Source organism: Ostrinia furnacalis, unplaced genomic scaffold, assembly GCF_004193835.3.
Source record: "Ostrinia furnacalis isolate ACB-3 unplaced genomic scaffold, ASM419383v2 OfSCF0389, whole genome shotgun sequence".
Lineage (NCBI taxonomy): Eukaryota > Metazoa > Arthropoda > Insecta > Lepidoptera > Crambidae > Ostrinia > Ostrinia furnacalis.
This window is the reverse complement of record NW_021130628.1, coordinates 971,360-991,014: the sequence shown is the minus strand read 5'-3', so window position 1 is coordinate 991,014 and position 19,655 is coordinate 971,360. Positions and strand designations below refer to the sequence as shown.

Here is a 19,655-nt window from a genome sequence, read left to right as displayed (position 1 = left end):
CCTGAAGCATAACATTAGATGTCTCTGGATTCAGCGGCGATGGGTACACATCTCTGGCCATTATATACGCGACCCTGGCCATTTTTAACTGGCCATCACTGGACCTAGGGACGCCATGCTTATTGGCGCCTTTACTTATCTGTGAGTACTTACTAAGAATCCTGAAGCATAACATTAGATGTCTCTGGATTCAGCGGCGATGGGTACACATCCCTGGCCATCATCTACGCGACCCTGGCCATTTTTAACTGGCCATCACTGGACCCAGGGGCGCCATGCTTATTGGCGCCTTCACTTATCTGTGAGTACTTACTAAGAATCCTGAAGCATAACATTAGATGTCCCTGGATTCAGCGGCGATGGGTACACATCTCTGGCCATCATATACGCGACCCTGGCCATTTTTAACTGGCCATTACAGGGCCCAGCCAATAATCATGGCTTGTTGGCACCTTGACTTATCCTAAAGTTCCTTGTTCTTAGTATCCCATTTAAGACTTTGGCAACTCTAAAGTTATGACGCCAAATTTACTATATGCATTATGAGTAGGTAATTATGTAGTGTCTTGATTGCTTTTATTTAAATTTTATCTTGAACTCGGAGAGTAAACCAGGTTCATTGAGCTGAACCGAGTCCAGTCTATTTTTCATAAGATTTTCATCATAATGAATTATGTTATCGCGGACTATACGTAACGTACATCACCATCATCTCAGCCATAGGACGTCCACTGCTGAACATATGCCTCCCAATGCTTTTCATGTTGCCCGGTTGGTAGCGGCCAGCGTCCAGCGCCTTCCTGCTACTTTTACGGTGTCGTCGGTCCACGTACGCAAGTAAATAATAAGAAAGCGCAACCACCTTTTAATTTTAAAGTTGTCATAAACACAACCAACTTGACAAACTTACGATCATTTTACAAGCAATATTTTCATTTTCTTTTTTACTTCGCGAGTTTAAAACTTCCAACTAAGTTTCACTCCTTTTTTAATTTTGCAAAGTACCAAGGAATGCAAATGTTAATAATAAAACATGGATCGTAATAAATTTGGAATACATGTATTGGAATTTGTGTACAGACAAAGAAAAGCTTTTGTAAAGACTTTAAAAGCATGGCACGTACTGTGTAAGGCATTGACTCTAATTTCTAATGCAACAAGTAAAGAGTTGTACTTTTCGGTCGACACTCGCTAAAAGGAGGTGTGTCCAGTGGCTGAAGTTGGCGCGAAGGTGTGTCAACATTGACCTAGATTTTAACAAAAAATAATTATTACGCATATTGGCAGGCACAGAAAAGTTGTGGTAGCTTACATAAGTATGTAATTATTTGTGCTATGGACCTATGAATTTATTTGCTTTTTTCAAAGGGAAAGGGACTGAATGATAGAGAATAGAGACGTGTGACTTTTGAGTTAATGCAAATTTCCTCTGTAGTGATTAGACTTTTGACGTGTTAACTTCGAAGTCTGGAGTTCTAGACTCTGGAGACAAATAACTGTACTTTTTACTACAAGTATTACGTAATTACTATTAGTATTTATTAAATCCATATGGACCTAGTTATCAGACTTGGTAATGTAATCGATCTAAAACTAGTTGTTAGTAACTCGAAACTCGGGCATTATTGTTTGTGCAAGAGCGGTTTATCTATTTTAATCTTTAGGCCGAATAACAACGGACTGTATTAATTACGTAAAGGCTGTTGTTTAGTAGTTTAGTAGGTGATTGTTTCAAGGAAAATGTCAACAACAACAGGTTTATTTCGGGGCTAAAATGTTAGATAAATTATTTTTTACTTAAAAATATTTAAATACATTTTTTGCTGATGAAAACCAAGTAGAATTAGAAAAAAGTGAAAAAAGTGTAGTCAAACAGAACTAATAATATTTGTTATTTATTTGAATTGTTCAATACAAATCAATCTTGTTGTTTACCGCATTCTGAAATATTTATCATTTTTGCAGAGGAACATTTTGCAATTATTTTCTTAAATCAAGTAAACTATAAGGAAGTTTATCCACATGGTAAAGAAAACACACTCTTAAAGCAAGAAGACACTTTCTCCATCTAGGCTGGTCGTAACGTCGTCCATTATCACATTCATGTGAATATTGCGCTACAATGGACGTTATGCTCGGTTAGGGTTGCCATCTCTAAAATTTGGCAACCAGGCTAAAACGCGTGAAAAACTCGGATTTTGGAGCCCAGAACCACATGTGCCAGAAAAGAACCCATATTTGTCGACAGGATTTTTTTAAACTTAGTCGCGTCGCCCGCCATTGGCCTAAGAATTTTTTTAAGCCCGGACTACAAATGAAAACCCTCCCGGAATGCACCTTGGACGCCCTCTAAACTAGGACAAATCAGGGGAAACCCGGACGAATGGCAACCCTATGCTACGACTTCATAGACCTCGCCTCATTCTTTTCACTGCATATTAAATGCTGTGGATGGATATGGATGATGGATATGTAAAGCAGTAATCCACTGAAATCTTTGAAGCGTGGCAATTTCGACGATCAAATCGTCTGTATAATTAATTAATGCTAAACTGCGTTTCGTTATAACACGACTGTAATGCACTGAATTTATTATCACGTTTGTCCTAACGACATGGGCGTTTAACACAAATTCTACCAAAATGCCGTCCCAATTATCCAATTAACTAAGCGGGACACAATGTAGAGTGTCCCTGATTGAATTTGTAATTTTGCATCTACTGCTTTTAAATTTTAAAACGGTGCACTTTACTGATCACCTATCATTAACATCATTATTTTAAAAACAATTTTAAAATACTTAGTTTTAGGTTAATGTTTTGACGTTAATTGATCTCTCAGTGTTGGAAAATTTATGTTGATTGCGTTGCAATAACAACTAAGTTAAGTATGCTAGATATTTCCAAAGCAAAATCGTTTGAACAGTTTATGTGAAAAAGTATGCAAGCTACCAATATTCCCGTAGTGAAGTACAAACTTAATAGTTGGATGCGGGGACCGTTATCGCAGTCGGTGCCTGCATACAAAGCAGGGATCTAACCTTAACGTGTATCGACTGCCTGTTCTATGCCTTTCAAATCGCAAAATTCAGTACATACATATTTTATTATTTATGTCTTGCGCTAACCAGGCCAATAAATAACTAATGAAATTGTTTTATTTATAAATTACGCTTTCTTGTTCCCGCTTTCGATTAATATTACATCATGTAACGGATTTCCAATTTATTATATTGATTATTTTATGAGCATTTTTCCGATCGTTTTCGGAAATAGTAAGTTTTTTTTTGTGATCCAATCATATCCTGAAATTCTGATTGCAACTAAGTCAGACTTACGATTCGGTTTTCTGAATGTGAACATTGTACAAATGTGTATTTAATGCATAAACATGCATAGGTATTTAGAAAATTGGCATTCATTAACGATGACTCCAAATAAAAATATTTAAACTAGTTCTGAGTTTACTCCAATTGCTTTTTATTTTTGAAGTTCCGTTCCTCAATAGGAAATAATGAAATCCTTGAGATCATTTCGATGTCTGTGTTTATGAGAGAGAATAAGCATACGGAACCCTCAGTGCACAAGTTCAATTCACAATTGATCGGTTTTTTTCATGATCTTGTTAACTTTAATGAAGCGTAGTATTATTGTCAAATAGATTTGCTTAAGGCGATTACATGGCCGAACGACCTTGAGCATTAGAGCGAGACAACGCGCCTCACGCCGCGCGCCCGCGCTTCTGCCCGATACCAAAGTGCGCTCAGAATACAGATGCGAAGCGCTGCCAATTCTAACATAACTGCCTACGGGAATGTTAACTCGATTTTAATTTACGCAGATCGAAAAAAATTGCGATGAATGATTATATTTCAATTAGACATCATTATACTTTAATTAGTACCATAACTATGAAAAATAAACAGTTATTTCCTACTGTAAAGTTTGCAAAAAGGGACATACCTGAGCAGTTTGAAAGTTAGGCTGACGATATTCGTGTGTATAAGTGAGCTTCTAAACAGTTTTTAAGTGTGTGTACGAGTACCTACCTAAATGTAAATGTCTGTCTGCGCAGGTATTCAAAATATTGGTCAAATATCAGTCAACATTGAATAAAATATTTTTGATCATCGAATACAATTTAAGACTTTACTTTCTCCGTTATTATTTTTTGGTAAAATCGAGAGAAAAATAAGATTTTAGATTTTTGCGTTCCATTTCAACTAAAATAAATAAACACGGATTGAGAGACATTTAGCAATCGCAGCGTGCACGATAGCTGGGTCAACCTGGGCGTTAAGGTAACACTAATGTTTCATGGGACGCACTAATGTCCCGTAATTACCTCTTATAGGCGCCGAGAGCAGCAATCGCAGCGTGCATGATAGCTGGGTCAACTTGGGCGTCAAGGTAACACTGATATTTCACAGGACGCTGTACTTCTGATGTCCCGTAGCGACCCCGTAAGAGCCGAGCGTATTAATCGCAGCGTGTATCAATTTGGGCATCAAGGTAACACTGATGTTCCACGGGACGCACTAATGTTCCGCGTTATTCCTGCTGTCCCGGAGCCACCCCGTAGGCGCTGAGAGCAGCAATCGCAGCGTGCACGATAGCTGGGTCAATCTGGGCGTCAAGGTAACTAATATTTCACGGGACGCTTTGTTAATATTGTATGTCCCGTAATGACCCCGTAGACGTTGGAAGCAGTAATTGCAGCTTGCACGATAGCTGGGTCAACCTGGGCGTCAAGGTAACACTAATGTTTCATGGGACGCACTAATGTCCCGTAATGACCCCGTAGACGTTGGAAGCAGTAATCGCAGCGTGCACGATAGCTGGGTCAACCTGGGCGTTAAGGTAACACTAATGTTCCGCGCTGTTTCCACTGTCCCGTAGCGACCCCGTATACATCGAGCGTAGTAATCGCAGCGTGTATCAACTTGGGCATCAAGGTAACACTGATGTTACACGGCATGCACGAATGTCCCGCGCTGTTCCTCCTACTGTCCCGTAGCTACCCCGTAGGCGCCGAGAACAGCAATCGCAGCGTGCATGATAGCTGGGTCAACCTGGGCGTCAATGTAACACTAATGTTTCATGGGACGCACTAATGTCCCGTAATGACCCCGTAGACGTTGGAAGCAGTAATCGCAGCATGCACGATAGCTGGGTCAACCTGGGCGTTAAGGTAACGTTAATGTTCCACAGGACGCACTAATATCCCGCGCTGTTCTTCCTACTGCCCCGTAGCGACCCCGTATACATCGAGCGTAGCAATCGCAGCGTGCATGATAGCTGGGTCAACCTGGGCGTTAAGGTAACACTAATGTTCCATGGGACGCACTAATGTCCCGTAATGACCCCGTAGACGTTGGAAGCAGTAATCGCAGCGTGCACGATAGCTGGGTCAACCTGGGCGTTAAGGTAACACTAATGTTCCGCGCTGTTTCCTTGTCCTCTCCCCCCNTGAACAAGCACTTAAGGATAAGCTCCTATACATGTCTCATTCTTTTTTTGCCCTACCAACCTACCTACCTACTTGGTTCGTATTACAAACGACGAACTCAATGGAATCTCAAACGTAGAGGGCTAGTTTGATTGAAATTCAATATTTATACTAATCAAAGGACAAAATCTATGATTGATATTAAAAATAGTTTTTAGCGTTGTTACATAATACCTCAGTACTAGGAAGTCGTCGTTCGTCTATTGAGCAGGCAAAATAATTTATAATTTTTGATATTACCTAGTGATTTTCTAAGTCTGGCAGAAGAAAATGGAAGGTTTGAGATACCATTGGAAGTTATACTTAGTTGTTAAGAAGTGGGTTATACCATTCACTGTCCAGTGCAGTGTCCACCAAACAACACTTAGGCTGGTTTTAGTGTCACGCGGACTGTCAGTGCGGATCGCTCCGCACAGCCGCACCGGACGGTCCGCCGCGTGAGTGCATTACCGCAGCAAAATTTTTATAAATGTTGTGCTTTAGAGAGTCGAGAGTATAGCAGATAATTAGTCCATCGTGAGCAGAACTTTGTCCACTAATAGTAAAATTCGTTCAAATTATAGTTTTAAAGTTATTAGGAAAAAACTGATTTTGCTGGGGTAATGTTTGCAACGTTACGCAAAATTTTTTTTTGAAAGTCGTTCTATCCCGGAACCAAATACATGGATAGATAGCTTTTGTTGCGTAGTAATTTGTCCACGAATAGCTAAAACCAGCCTTTGGCTGAGTTGAACCGTCTTACTTTAACGTTAACATCGTAAAACTGTCAAACTCCATAAAAACGGTTATTGGTATAATTACCGATTAAGTAAGTTGGTGCATCTGAGCCTTATACAATAGGATGTGCACTATGTTGTATATTTAGTACCCCCCATTACTGTCAATATAAATAGTTTAATTCATATTTTTTATCTATCCCTTTATATTTAGTAGCTCAGAGTGAGAAGAACTTACTATTTAGTATTACTATTTTATCGAAAATATATTATATTTTGACATGAAGAGAGAGGGAAGGATAAGGAAGTAGGATACGCATAAAGTAAAACGTAAAAACATTTTCTCAATGTCATCTACATTTTGGCACCTATATGTATTGAAAGTGCAATGCGATTCGTTTGGTTTGGAGCTCTTGGTTACTTTATCTAGTTTTTCTATTCATCTTGTTTGGCCAAAATTATCACAGAGCCTTGACGCTCGAGTGCGAATGGAGTTATTATGAATTTACGCGTAGTAAGTGCGAATCTTATGAAATATGAAGAAAAACAGATACAGACGAACGAAGTAATTTTATTATAACAGCAGGAAAAAAAACCGCGAGGCATTAAAAGCAAAACCTGATTCGATAAATAAGTTTATTGAAATTGAAAGAAATTTTTATGGTACAACTTTTTTGAAATAAAATTATGTATATTCTTTGGTTTTGGTTGGTACAATAATTTATTTGCAAGATTCATTCCACACTTACTACACGTATATTCATAACATAGCACCTCTTTTATCGGAAACATTTAAACACACAACAAATAGGTAAAACAAGACACTGGCTGTCCGAAAGAAAATGACATTCTTAAATATAATAACATTAATTTATTTACATTATGTCTATCATAAAAAAGATGTAAATCGATACATACATTTTATCATTAATTTATGTATAGTTAGAATCGGAAATATTTTCTATTTTTAAATACTACTCAACAATACTTTCGGTCTCGGTTACAATAAAAATTTAAGGCATTATCGGCAAGCATATCGGTCTTCACACAGAGTCTCGGGGCGCCGCGGCCCGCGCACGTCCGGGGAGGAACAGAAACAACGGTTTTATAATGATCACATAATTATATTATAAAATGATTTAATTACAATAAACAGAATAAGTATCATAACGTACCTACACTACGAACAACTCACATTACGCAGAAGCGGACAGGACGCGGTTCCTCATATTTACAATTTGTACATCGAGCGCTCGGCTCGGGGCGGACGGCGGGCGCGCTCGCGCTATGTACAGCGCCCGCCCCTACAACTGCTCCACGAACTTGGTCAGCTGGTCCTGCGGCGTCAGCGGCGCCAGCTGCTCCTCGGGCGCGGGCGACGGCCGCCGCGGCGACGCCGTGCCCTCGGGCGAGCGCGCCAGCCCGCCGCCGAACCCGAAGCGCCGCGCGCCCGCCGCGAACGGCGCGCGCAGCCCCATCAGCCCCGCGCCCTGCTTGTACCAGCCCGCGCCCGGCCCGCCGCCCGCCACGCCGCCCGCCACGCCGCCCGGGACTTGCGTCACGCCACCGACCTGCAACAACGGGAGAGAAATGTAAGTCTTCCGTTTGCTTCTTGCAAAATCATATTTTGGACGAAATGTTACAACATCATAAAGGTAGCAGGAAGGCGCTGGACGCAGGCCGCTACCAACCGGGCAGCAAGGAAAGCATTGGGGGAGGCCTATGTTCAGCAGTGGACGTCCTATAGCACAGTATGTTATGAGACTGTATAATCGGACATTCTCATTTATTTGATGAACCGTATAGAGCTTAGTTATACAAACATGATAGTAAAACTCCCGTTTGAAAATTCCAAGTAGTTTTCGCGGTATACAAATTCAAAGTTACCTATTTTTTTACTTCAAAATTATGCAAAAATATTCTCACTCGTTAACTAATAACATTTAATTCAGAATTGTTATAATACTTCATAGAGCTCTTAAAACTACACGTAATAAGCTTATTAAGTGCTTCGTAACCGCATTCAGTTAATTAGGAAAAATGATTTTAGTGATTTTTGTTTTTATTTTTTTTCTCAATTATACCATAATATATGCAAACATTTTTAATTGCAAGATATAGTCTGATATTTAATCTAATTGTATAAAGAAAATCAGCTTTAAATTCCGTGATATATTTGAGGAAAATCAAATTGAAAATATGCGCCATATAGAATTGTAAATTTCCCATCACTTTTTAATAGCAATATTTCTTTTGGATGTTTAAATATCATCAGCTCGGTGGTACCAAATTATTGTATTGACATTCGATTTACATAGGTTTCAAATCGATGAGAAAATTATTAAAGGTAGGATAAATTCGACCTCCTAGATTTCTTTACATACTTTTTTAGTTAGTTACTTACCTACATACAACTTAAGTTAATATAAGAGTTTTAAAAAAGAAAAAAGACTCGACTTGAGAACCTCCTCCTTTTTTTTAAGTCTGTTAAAAACAATGTGAATGTGACTTTTTAGAACCTTCAACACTATGCACATAACAGGCGGGATTTGAAACTTTTTAGAATGGGGTACATTCAAATGGGAGTTTTACTATCATGTTTGTATAACTGAGCTCTATACGTTTCATCAAATCAATGAGAATGTCCGTTTATACAGTCCCATAACACACTGTGTATAGCTGAAATTATGATGATGATGTTACAAAAAAACATTTCAGACATCCCGCCTAAACGTCTTCCTGTCAACTCACAGATGTGCCAGAAAAAGTTGTGTACCAAATCTCTCTTTCGTTCCCTGTAAAAATACCTACTTGCACAACTCAAAATGAATACCTTTCAAAACTTCAAGTTCCTACTTTGGGTCAGCAAATATCAAAGGATTAGACAAAAATGTGAATGATTCTTTCACTTTTCTAACCTAAACTGAAATGTTACAATCGATTTACAACATTGAGCCTCATACAAAAACTTAAAACATTTTGGTATAACCCAACAAAATAATATACGAACTAAAATATAAATTAAAAAAAGAAATCAATAAGTATACAATTAAAATAATAAACAGACAGCAGGTTAGAAATAGCACAACAACAATCTAGCATCACTAACCGAATGATATAAGTCCAAACTTGAAGTTGGTCTGCACCCTTGGAAGAAGCTTGACTGTGCCAAGGACCGACCCGGTCAGGAACATCATTATTGGCTCTCAATCAGGAATTACTGATGTCGGTTTAGAGGCAGGCCACAAATTGTCACGCAATGGCTACCTACAGGAGCAAAGAACTTAACAGTGTATAAATAACGTAATATCGTATTACTAGTTGCGGTTTTCTGGAACTCTGATAGTATGATTTGATGACGTAGAAATAAGTCGGCATTCCCGTCGATTAAAACTAGAATTAAATGCATTGCCTACTCGTAATTAAATACACGAAGAGTATGTATGATATGATACGGATCGTCGGAACCGTCCGTCACCTTTCACGACGTGCGCGTCCAGTCAAATAATAGGAAGAATTTTCTCTTTAAAGTTACGAGTACGACCTCTTACAAATGGAAACCTTTTGTGAGGATTCAAGAAAGAAAATGGTAAGAAGATTTAGATTCATCTCTAGACAGAGAGCTAAAACAGCGTACTGAGTGAGATAGCTAGTACTACTTTGCAGCGGATCATTGAAACATGTCTTTGTCAAAAATTGAAAGTGTAGAACTCTACTTAAAACTGCTGTGCGTACTCCTGTGGAATAAAACTGCGCCGAGCGATGACAACTAATGCGCTGAGTACGAATCTCAGTGTCGCATTAGAAATTCACACACACAAAGTAATCAAAAAATAAAAACAATAGTCACGAAGAGTGTGTGTCATGCACACATCGCATTCAGAGCTACTATTCATTCACTTACCAGGTTGCAAGTAATGTACGCAGTGACGTGCGATTGAATGCATTCTGTTAGTTTAAATGTGCTCATTATCCACTGCGGTATCAGTACTCAATGTTCGAATAATCTTTAGTCCTACGCAAGCAATGTAAGCTGTTTACATTATGACATCGCTGCTGTCATAATTGCTTTCACGAGAAATGTGTTTTTGGGCATATTGCTGCGACACCGGCCCCGCCCCCTTGTCACATCTCCCTTTAGTTTCTGTGATCTGTGGTCGAACCCGTCACTGTCAGTTATCAATCGCATACATGTAAAAATGTTCGAACAACTTTTTAGGTTTTTCGAAGTTGAAGTGTTGAATTAAAATTGAATATATTGATAGTTGACATGTTCAAACCTTCACTGGCAAAATCTGCGAAGAACTACGTCAACAATACTAAAAATCATCGCAGTATAGCTTTTAAGTGGCAATAAGCGGGGAAAATGGCTCGTAGAATGATGTTAGCCGTCGAATGGCAACCTGAACGACAAATAGGTTTCTCACTCCGCGGACCGAAGATCTGGCGTGAACACCCGGACAAAGACCTCTCTCATTTCCACACAATCCACGAGGGGAGGTCTTTATTCAGCAGTGGACGGCTTCTAGTTTTGTGTATGGGCAAGATATCACCGCTGCATTACACCAATGTTACATCATATTTGAGACGCGATTAGACACAAGGTACCCTGTACCCGGCGACATATGGCAGTCAACATATCGGCGGAATGTCTGCGACTTGCGAACGTGTTCATTTGCTCGCCGACACACGAAAAATACGACAACTATACAACACACGTCACATTCATACACTCGGTTGTCAATAGTGATAGTCGCGTTCATAGTTGATTAGCAAGCAACTCGATATGAGAAGTTGCCAACTATCCCGTCGACAAAAAAGTTGATAACTTATGTTGGTCAACGGTGATAATAGGTTTCTCAAAACGACATTTCTAGAATGCAGTTGATGACTTCTAAATAAACTTTATTTTCAATGTAGAAAATAATGACGACTATTAAACTTTTTTAAGACTTAACTATTGCGCAACGGGGAATGAGACGGGACATCTTTGAATCCTCAGAGAGATCACAGAAGATTCCTTTACCACATCGACCTAAAAGTTTCGTGCAGTGCATTCAAGAACGACAAAAATACGAAACATTTTACAACTAAAAAGACAAGGAGATAAACATTCAAAATTAAGTATGTATGCATTGTCTTGATTTACGATAGAAGCCAATAAAAAGATAGTGTCCCTGCGCATACGCATAATGTGATTTAAATAAAATACACTTTTGATCAAGATTTGGCAGTTAGGATGACCGTCCAAAATTTTAAAAAAGATAGCCCGCAAGTTGCTCTTTACCCAGCACTTCAAGACAAACATATGGGCAGTTATTATAAACGACGGCACAAAAAGCTAGTCACTGTGCTATCTTATGTACCTACTTGTAATAGGAACGATATTTCAACAAAAATGTCAAGATGGTTCCTACAGAATATCAGTTGCTGAGTTGATGCCATATTGGTTCAATAAATTCTGTAAAATTATATTGTGATACGTTAAAGTGAGTTTGAATTTGAACCAAATAAATTATTGTATTATTCCTTCTTTCTATAGTGCTTTTATCTGTACAAAGACATCGATTTAGTAAGTGAACAGTACGGTACATACTTGCTGCTGCTGCGGCAGCATCTGGTGCATCTGCTGCAGCCGCTGCTGCTGCTGCGGCTGCATCATGTGCTGCAGCGGCTGCTGCTGCGGCACGCCGCCCATGCCCACGCCGCAGACGCCACCCACGCCGCCCACGCCTCCCACTCCGCCCACGCTGCCCACCGCGCCCACACCAGGCCCACCCACGCCGCCCACGCCGCCTACACCGCCCGCTGCGGCTTGTTGGTTTTGGGCATTCTGGAATACAAACATTACAATTTGATAACATTCGTTATGTCTTATAGAATGTATTTACACAGGAGATGTATTTAAGAGAGAGGTGCATCGCTTAGAAACGTGACATAAACAGTTTGATACAGCGAGCGCGACGATAGTGCCACGTACAGGTGGCCATTATGGGCAATATTGTCACTGCTGTTAAGCAAGAAGTAAGTAAATAATGTGAAAAAAAAAATATTAAATATTGTGTTATTTTACTATATTTGACAATTGGACGATGGTAGTCAGTAACATTATTGCCAATAACATTAAAATTGATGTTTTCAGTGAAAAATGAGCCTACTGGTGACTAAAACGGGGTGCCATCATCATTATCATTTATTTTTTTGGTCTCGTTTCCACCACGGTCTTGGAAATCGGTAAAATTTACAGTCGCTATTCTTCTTGGTGTTATTACAATTCACAACAACACATCTTGCTAGAACCATATTTTATCTCAAAAACGATTAGAAAATGTTTACTGCAATATGGATTTGACAGCTCAAGTCAGCGACTAAAATGTCAATTTAAGCCGCAGCGAACGCTGTGATCGTTTAGGCTACTCTCTCCATCCGCTTTGCACCCTGCCAATAGTTCAACCTTGTGTAGTGACTGACTCAGGCATGAGTAGTGTTTCTCAATTCCCAATTCCATATGCACAATTTTCTTTGGCCGGCCACTTTAATTTTGGTCCATTAATTATGTCCGATGACCTTCTTAAACACTTTTTGAAAAATAGGCAAATACCCTATTTACAGTCTAATTTTTTAGAAATTAGCAGAAATGTCATCAAATATGGCCAACTGACATAAAAATATTTTTAGTCTGTGAACTAGTGATGCGACAAAACCTCTCGTTAATCGCGAAGTGAAATGTTGTAGTACTTGCGTATCATCGCCGGGTGATCGTCAAAATACTAAAAATATGCAACAAAGTCGCAACATTGAATGTGAACTGATAATTAAATTTTCGAGAACAGGAAACAAACTGTATGCACAGATGTAATCAAAAAACACACTGGACAGTAAAACAATCAATGATATCCGTAAAGTTATTAAACTTCTGTTGCTTGCTGCGTGATTGGTGGATTTTGACATATCTGTCAATGTCATGTCAAAAATAACCAATCATGCAGAATTTGGACCTCGCGTCTACGTATTGCCATCTGGCGGAGTTTTCAATCGCGAAAACCCTCATTGAAAGAAGTTGTTTATTTTCTTAAAAATAAACAATGGAACAATACGTAAGCATAATTGCATAAAAAAGTAAAATAATTTCGTTTAAATAACTAAACTAAAAGACTAAAAATTAAACTGACTCCGAAAAAGTAAACACTAAAAGTAGAAAAATAAATTTACGTTATCTCCAATATTGTCGAAGTTATCGCTGGAAAACTAAACAAAGTATCGTATATTTTTTATTTAAAATTAATCAGTAATCGGAATAAGTGAATACTTAAAATAATATCGATTAAATTTACAGATTATTGTCTATGACTCACAGGTTACGGCACTGATGTGTCAGAGACAAGTCATAGACAATATGGAGATAACACATGATTTTAAACGTCAAGTCAATTTGACAAGTCTCACAAATTTTCATCGTCCACGTATTTTGCTAAAATAATTTGTTTCAAAGATTGATTTCAAACTTGTATAAACGTGAAAATAAAGTTGGTTTCATGGGCTTGTTAAATAATGTGTATGATATTATGAACACGTAAGTGATTATGGTGTAATTGTGTATGAAAGTGTTTGTTAACATCTCTGCTGGATTCTAAAAAATCAAGGTATACGTGACTGCAAGTAGAGTACCCAACAAGATTCTGTAAATATGATAGTGAACAAAAAACAGAGCTATCTATTAATGTATCACATGACTAACGAATATTGCCATCCCTCTCACGCAAAGTGAAATGCCAGCATGAGCGATAGTGACAGAGACACGAAAGTACATAAACAGAGTTTCAGAGTTCTGTTATCCCTGCTGTTTCTCTTTGATGTCACTTGTAGATTCTGTTTTTCGAAGTCAACAGGATCGATTGATTTCAAATTATGAACTAGCTTTAGGCTGCATTTCTACCAGAGATGTGCGAGGATGCGTAGCGAGGGCTTCATTTAAGTAAATGAAGCGATTCTATTGGTTCTTTGCAAACACATCCCTCGCTACGCTACGCATCCTCGCACATCTCTGGTGGAAACGCAGCCTTACAAAGGTCACTTAAAAATTGTTTTTACGGGTTAAGTTAAAAGAGCCTACGCTAAAATTTTAGCACGGACGTCCGTTAAGGCCTATGCTGAAACTTGAGCAGGTGCACGACAGACGCGAGTCTGCACCCGCATATTTAATGCACGGAAAAAAACCTGCCTTCCGCCGCGCATGTGGGAACTGTTCATACTATTTTTCGACATAGACACGGTGAGTTCTAGCAGAGGCCCTTAGAGAATTATTTTTGAATGAGTGCTGTTAATTTACCTGTCTTTGTTTGATGAAGGCGGCCATGAGCGGTGGGTTGGACTTGAGGATCTGTAGTATCTCCTGCTGCTGGTTGTGCGTGGTGGGCGAGCGTAGTGTCGCCATCAGCTGCTGCAACGCCTTCTGGTGCATCTGAGGTTGCGTTTGTTGCTGCTGAGGCGCGGGTGCTCTTTGCTGGAAGGTTTACAACTTTCTATTAGTATTTGTTGATGGAGAAATCGTTTGCGAATAGATCGCTTGGACGATAATGTCACCCACATTACAGTATAAGCACAGAAACAAACTTAAAATCAAAATAGTGCAAATATAAGTGGAAAATGTTAACAAGTTGGCAATTTTCATCTTGATTGGCAATAGTATTCATAATAATGAATTAGGTTACGTCCACTAATTGTAAAGTTAATATACCTAGCGGAAAAGAGCAATAAAGAATTGAGCGATCGAGAAGACACTAGCTAGCAGTAACACTGTGTGATAAAAAGGGACGCGTGATGCCGTCGCCGACAAACAGAACCATTTTTTGCAACTATTTGACAGTTCCTTAGCACTTATTGGCATGCTGAAAATTTGAACTAAGATATTTTCAGATTTTATGTGAGTGAAATCGTGAATATTTATGAGAAGTAGTGCCACAGAGACGTGGAGACCGGTTCAGTGATTGATTTATTTTACAAAACAGTGAAATAATAATCCTGACACTAGACACACAAGACATCCAGTATCATTCAAAATCGGTTTCGTTCGACAGTTCGTGGTCGGTGCTCTATTCCGAAGGAATATTGACTTCATGGTTGTAACGGAAACTCTAAGGCTGGTTTTGGAGTCACGCTGACGCACGCTGACCGTCAGCGCTGACAGCCGAAATGTATGAAGCGTCGGCGCCGAGCGATCAGCGTCATTCAGGAACGTTCTCTTCAATTACATACAGAGCGGTCAGCGCGATTCTAAGGCCCGCCATACACGGACAGCTCGAGCAGTTAGTCAGTAATCAACATACACGGACCACTCTTGTAGTCAATAGTCAACAGCTTGAAGCTGCCAGTGATAACTGCTCGAGCAGTTGGTATTAACTGCTCAACAAATCACAAGCGCGCGCGCCGTGGAATGAAGAAAGTTGGCGGAGGTAACTGCGCGAGAGCCGTCGACAGCTCGAGCAGTCAGTGTATGGCTGGCGACTGCTTGACCGCACGATGAAAATTCACCGTGCTGCCGACCGCCCGAATCGGTTGCAACTGCTCGAGCGGTTCGTGTATGTGCGTCCATAGAACTCTGCAGTTCACTGTGCAGTCGCAGCTTGAAGCTGTCGACCCTGACTGCTTCAAGCGGTTCGTGTATTGCCAGCCTTAAACCCGCCAAACGCTTGTTTGATTGATTTGCTTGATCAACCGAAACAAAAGAACATACTTGTTGGAGGGTTTGCTGTTGGTGCGTGAGCGCGGGGTGCTGCAGCGACGTCAGCTGCTGATGCGGCGGGTGCTGCTGGTGCGGCTGGTGCAGCGGCTGGTGGTGGTGGTGCGGCAGCCGCGCGTGGTGCGCGTGGTGCAGCGGCGGCGGCGCGCGGTACCGAGCCGCCCAGTCGGCGCGCGCGCCCATGCCGACCACGCCCACGCCGGCGCCGGCCACGCCCACGGCGCCGCCCACGCCGGCCACGCCGCCCACGCCGACGCCCGGCGGGCCCATGCCGCCTTGTTTGCCGTACGACGGCGCTTGCTGTCGCGCCGCCTCCTCTTGGACCTACATAATTATACCGGATTGATTTATACGGTGATCAATCAAAATCAAAAATATTTATTCAGTTTAGACCTTATGAACTTCTAAACACTTATGTACTGATACTGTAAGTTTCCTTATGCACTTATGAACGTCAAAATTTAAATATAAAAAAAAAAAAGAAAAGGTAGCCCTTATGGGGCACTTTACATGTCTCCTTTTCTTTTGGGCCCTACCAGCGGTTCGAGACAAACATATGGCAAGTGCTGAGAATTCGATCAAATTGATTGTCATTCGGAATAAGTCTAGCGAAGGGATGTAATCTGCTTCTTCTTCCATCTTTAAATTTAATTTGCCACGCTAACATCTGCAATAAGAGAACTTTCATATACAGGCGTTCTAGTTGCGCTACTATCGCACCAACTGTTCCGTCAAATAATGCCTTAACACTCCACAACGTACCCTTCATATTTGTTAGATTCCTATATTATGTGAAAATGCTTCAAAGTGCGCTACAATTGTAGTTCCATTTCGAGGGTTGTGTCACTTCCGTCGAAGTCGTTGTTGTAAAATAAGATGTACCATCCTAGACTGCATCCCACTTAACATCAGGTGCGATTGTGGTCAAATACCTGGCTTGTTATGCATAAAAAAGTGTCAGTACGCACCTGCTGCAGCGCCTTCTGCACGTTGTGCGGCAGCGAGTGCTGCGGCTTGGAGGGCGGCGGCGACGCCAGCGCGGGCGGCTGGTGCGGCGGCGACGAGGCGCCCGGACACGCGCGCGTGTTCATGGCCGCCATACGTCGCCGTAGCAACTTCGCTTGCTGCACTCGTTGCTGCACCTGCTGCTGCTTTAGCTTCTGCTTTATGCTGCTGCAGAACGGCACTGAGCATTTTGTTTCCTGTGAAAATAAACGTGTTTAGAGTAGGCGCACACTGTTGATTTTTCGTCGACCGATAGTTTAGTCGGGCAGTTGAAAAGTATGGGCATGTATGGGAGTGCGCACACTACGCCGATTCGATTTGGCCGATTCTTCATACAAATTAAAATCGGGCACAACTATCGGCCAACTAAAAATCCACGGTGCGCGTACTCTTAGTATTTGTTTGACTAGATTTAGGGCGGATTTTTCAATCGTCGGATAACTAAGTTTTGGACTAATGACTAACTGAAAAATAAGTTTGACACTTTCACAGTTTATTATTGGCATTATTCTTCAATTAAAAGATTTCTGACGATTGCAAAATCAGCCCTTAGTCACTATATGGTGGACCACAGTTCCAGCTACACATTTCAGTTTTTTTTCGCTCTCATCAAATGGTATTTACGATAGAACGAAACGACACCACCGGAACTGGATAGGTAGAACTGTGACCCATTATATGGTATAATTTGAAATTGCAATCCAACGAATAAAATAAGTTAGAATTTATAATACAAATCAATACAGTTAATGTCTATCTAACACAACAGTCATGGAAAAGTAGTAAAATCCTTACTTGACAGTGTTTCGCGTGGTAACAGCACAACGCGATGAGCTGCTTGCAAATAGGGCAGTCGCCCTTCGTCTTGCGCTTGCAGATCTTCGTGTGCGTGACGACACGCTTCATCTTCTGGCAGGACGGCAGGCGGCAGTTGGCGTCGCGGCACTGGCAGGCGTGCACCAGCGACTGGATGCAGCGCTGGATGGACAGCTTGCGCGCTTCCTGCGGGTTGGCCTGCTTCATGTCGCCCGGCGACGAGCCCACGTCGATGTCGAGGCCCAGCTTCTCCATCTTGTGCGGATGGCCCTCCTTGTCGTAGCACGGCACGCACAGGTCGAAGTCGTCGCACACGGTGCAGTGGTAGCGCGTCTCCACGTGCGCCTTGCACGTGTTGCACGTGTACACGAACTTGTCCGTGCCCTGGTTGTGCAGCTCGTACAGCATGCATAAGGTGGAGAAGCGCGCGCGGCGCGTCGACGAGAACTCGTAGTGGCGGTCGCGGGCCATCGTCAGGAACGCGTCTCGCCCGTCCATCAGGTCGCAGTTTATTAACGGGTCCGGGTCTTGGATTGGCTGCGGAAATACGTTTACGTTTGAACACCTATCGTAATTAGATTTAGATGAAAATAAATTACTGTCAAACAACTTTAAACACGGCCATATAAATATGACTTTTGATTGATTGAACAGTAAAAATAGAGAAGTTTCCTGGGTAAAAAAAACAAGTTTGAATTGAATTAGTCAGTTGGTTAACTTATCAAAAATTACTGGACACGTATTTTTCAACTTTTCAAACTAATGAAAATTGAAAGAGATAAAGCGCGTCAACGTTCAAAAGAAGAGGCTCGTGACATCAAGGCGTGCTTAAAACTGTGGCAATTTATAAAGTTACGCGGAACTTCAACGCATCATAACTTCGAAATTACTTGTTTGATTGACAAATAAAAATATACGTGTCCTATATTTTTTGAAAATGTAATTTATGGACTGTGTTTTTTTAAGGAATTCTAATTAATTTGAATTTTCTAGTCTATTCTAAAAGGAACGGAAATGGCGCAGTCGGGTAATTACAAGTCCTCTCGTTTAACTATTTTTGGTTCAGAAAAGCTAGACCGAGATATGATAATGTGGCATAGACGCACGCAATAAAGCGACAAGAACCAGTTGACAGGGCTGTGGAAGAAGTCCTAACTTACCGCTAAGCTCGCCGCGGACTGTGCGGAATGTAGCCTAATTACGAAGAAAACTTCTTTATGTTTCTCCATGGTCGCAAATATCTTTGCACTGAGATCACTACCCTGCTGCTGGTCGCTCTGTTTCTTGCTGTTCTTTCTCTGAGCGGCTTTTGATTTATTCGATTTCTTCGCTTTCTTCTGGCCTTTCTTCTTGCCGTCGGGGCCTTGTTCGTTTTCCTCTGACGACTGGAATATCTAAAAAACATGTTAGGGATATCGTCACACAGTTGTTCCGCCACCCAAGTGTGGTTATTTACAGTGAAATAAACTATAAAAAGCAGACGAGAAAGATTTAAAAAAAATAAGATGGGAATTGATATTTTCAAAATTCAAATGGCTGCCAAAGTTATCGCGCGGAGTGCATTAGAGCGGTTTCGTACTACGTCCGATCCGAACCCGTGACAATAAAGCTCCGCAGTAGTCGTAGAAGTATTTGTATGGTAGCTTACTTACTAGATCTGATATCGATATCCGTCATCCATTTTCTCTAGTAGTTTTCTAGATCCGTATTTCACAGTGTTTACAGAATATTAAAATATAGACAAAAGTTGGTTGGTTGACGTGAGTAAAAAAAGTGTCTAAAACAGTGATTTTTTAACTTAAATAACTAAATGGTCCTTCGAGCCGGATGATCGAAAGTAAAGTGTTAAAAGGATTCGGATCGAAAGTAAT

The 19,655-nt window shown here is 40.8% G+C and overlaps 1 protein-coding gene across 8 annotated transcripts in view; it reads right to left on the bottom strand.

The window, feature by feature from the left end:
* Positions 1 to 7,174: 7,174 nt before the first annotated feature.
* The window catches only part of LOC114362668 (CREB-binding protein-like), a 27,895-nt gene continuing 15,414 nt past the window's right edge, over positions 7,175 to 19,655 (bottom strand). For 4 of the 8 annotated variants that reach the window (XM_028318142.1, XM_028318169.1, XM_028318152.1 and 1 more), the window contains exons 15-21: positions 18,945 to 19,178; positions 17,764 to 18,321; positions 16,932 to 17,165; positions 15,958 to 16,287; positions 14,554 to 14,727; positions 11,821 to 12,057; positions 7,175 to 7,795 (exon numbers count right to left, since the gene is read on the bottom strand). In XM_028318142.1, the coding sequence (XP_028173943.1) occupies positions 7,529 to 7,795; positions 11,821 to 12,057; positions 14,554 to 14,727; positions 15,958 to 16,287; positions 16,932 to 17,165; positions 17,764 to 18,321; positions 18,945 to 19,178 (2,034 nt within the window). In that variant the 3' untranslated portion in view covers positions 7,175 to 7,528. Of the gene's footprint in view, positions 7,796 to 9,461; positions 9,492 to 11,820; positions 12,058 to 14,553; positions 14,728 to 15,957; positions 16,288 to 16,931; positions 17,166 to 17,763; positions 18,322 to 18,944; positions 19,179 to 19,655 lie in introns of those variants that run through there. The other 4 variants (XM_028318148.1, XM_028318158.1, XM_028318187.1 and 1 more) reach the window with 2 other exon arrangements.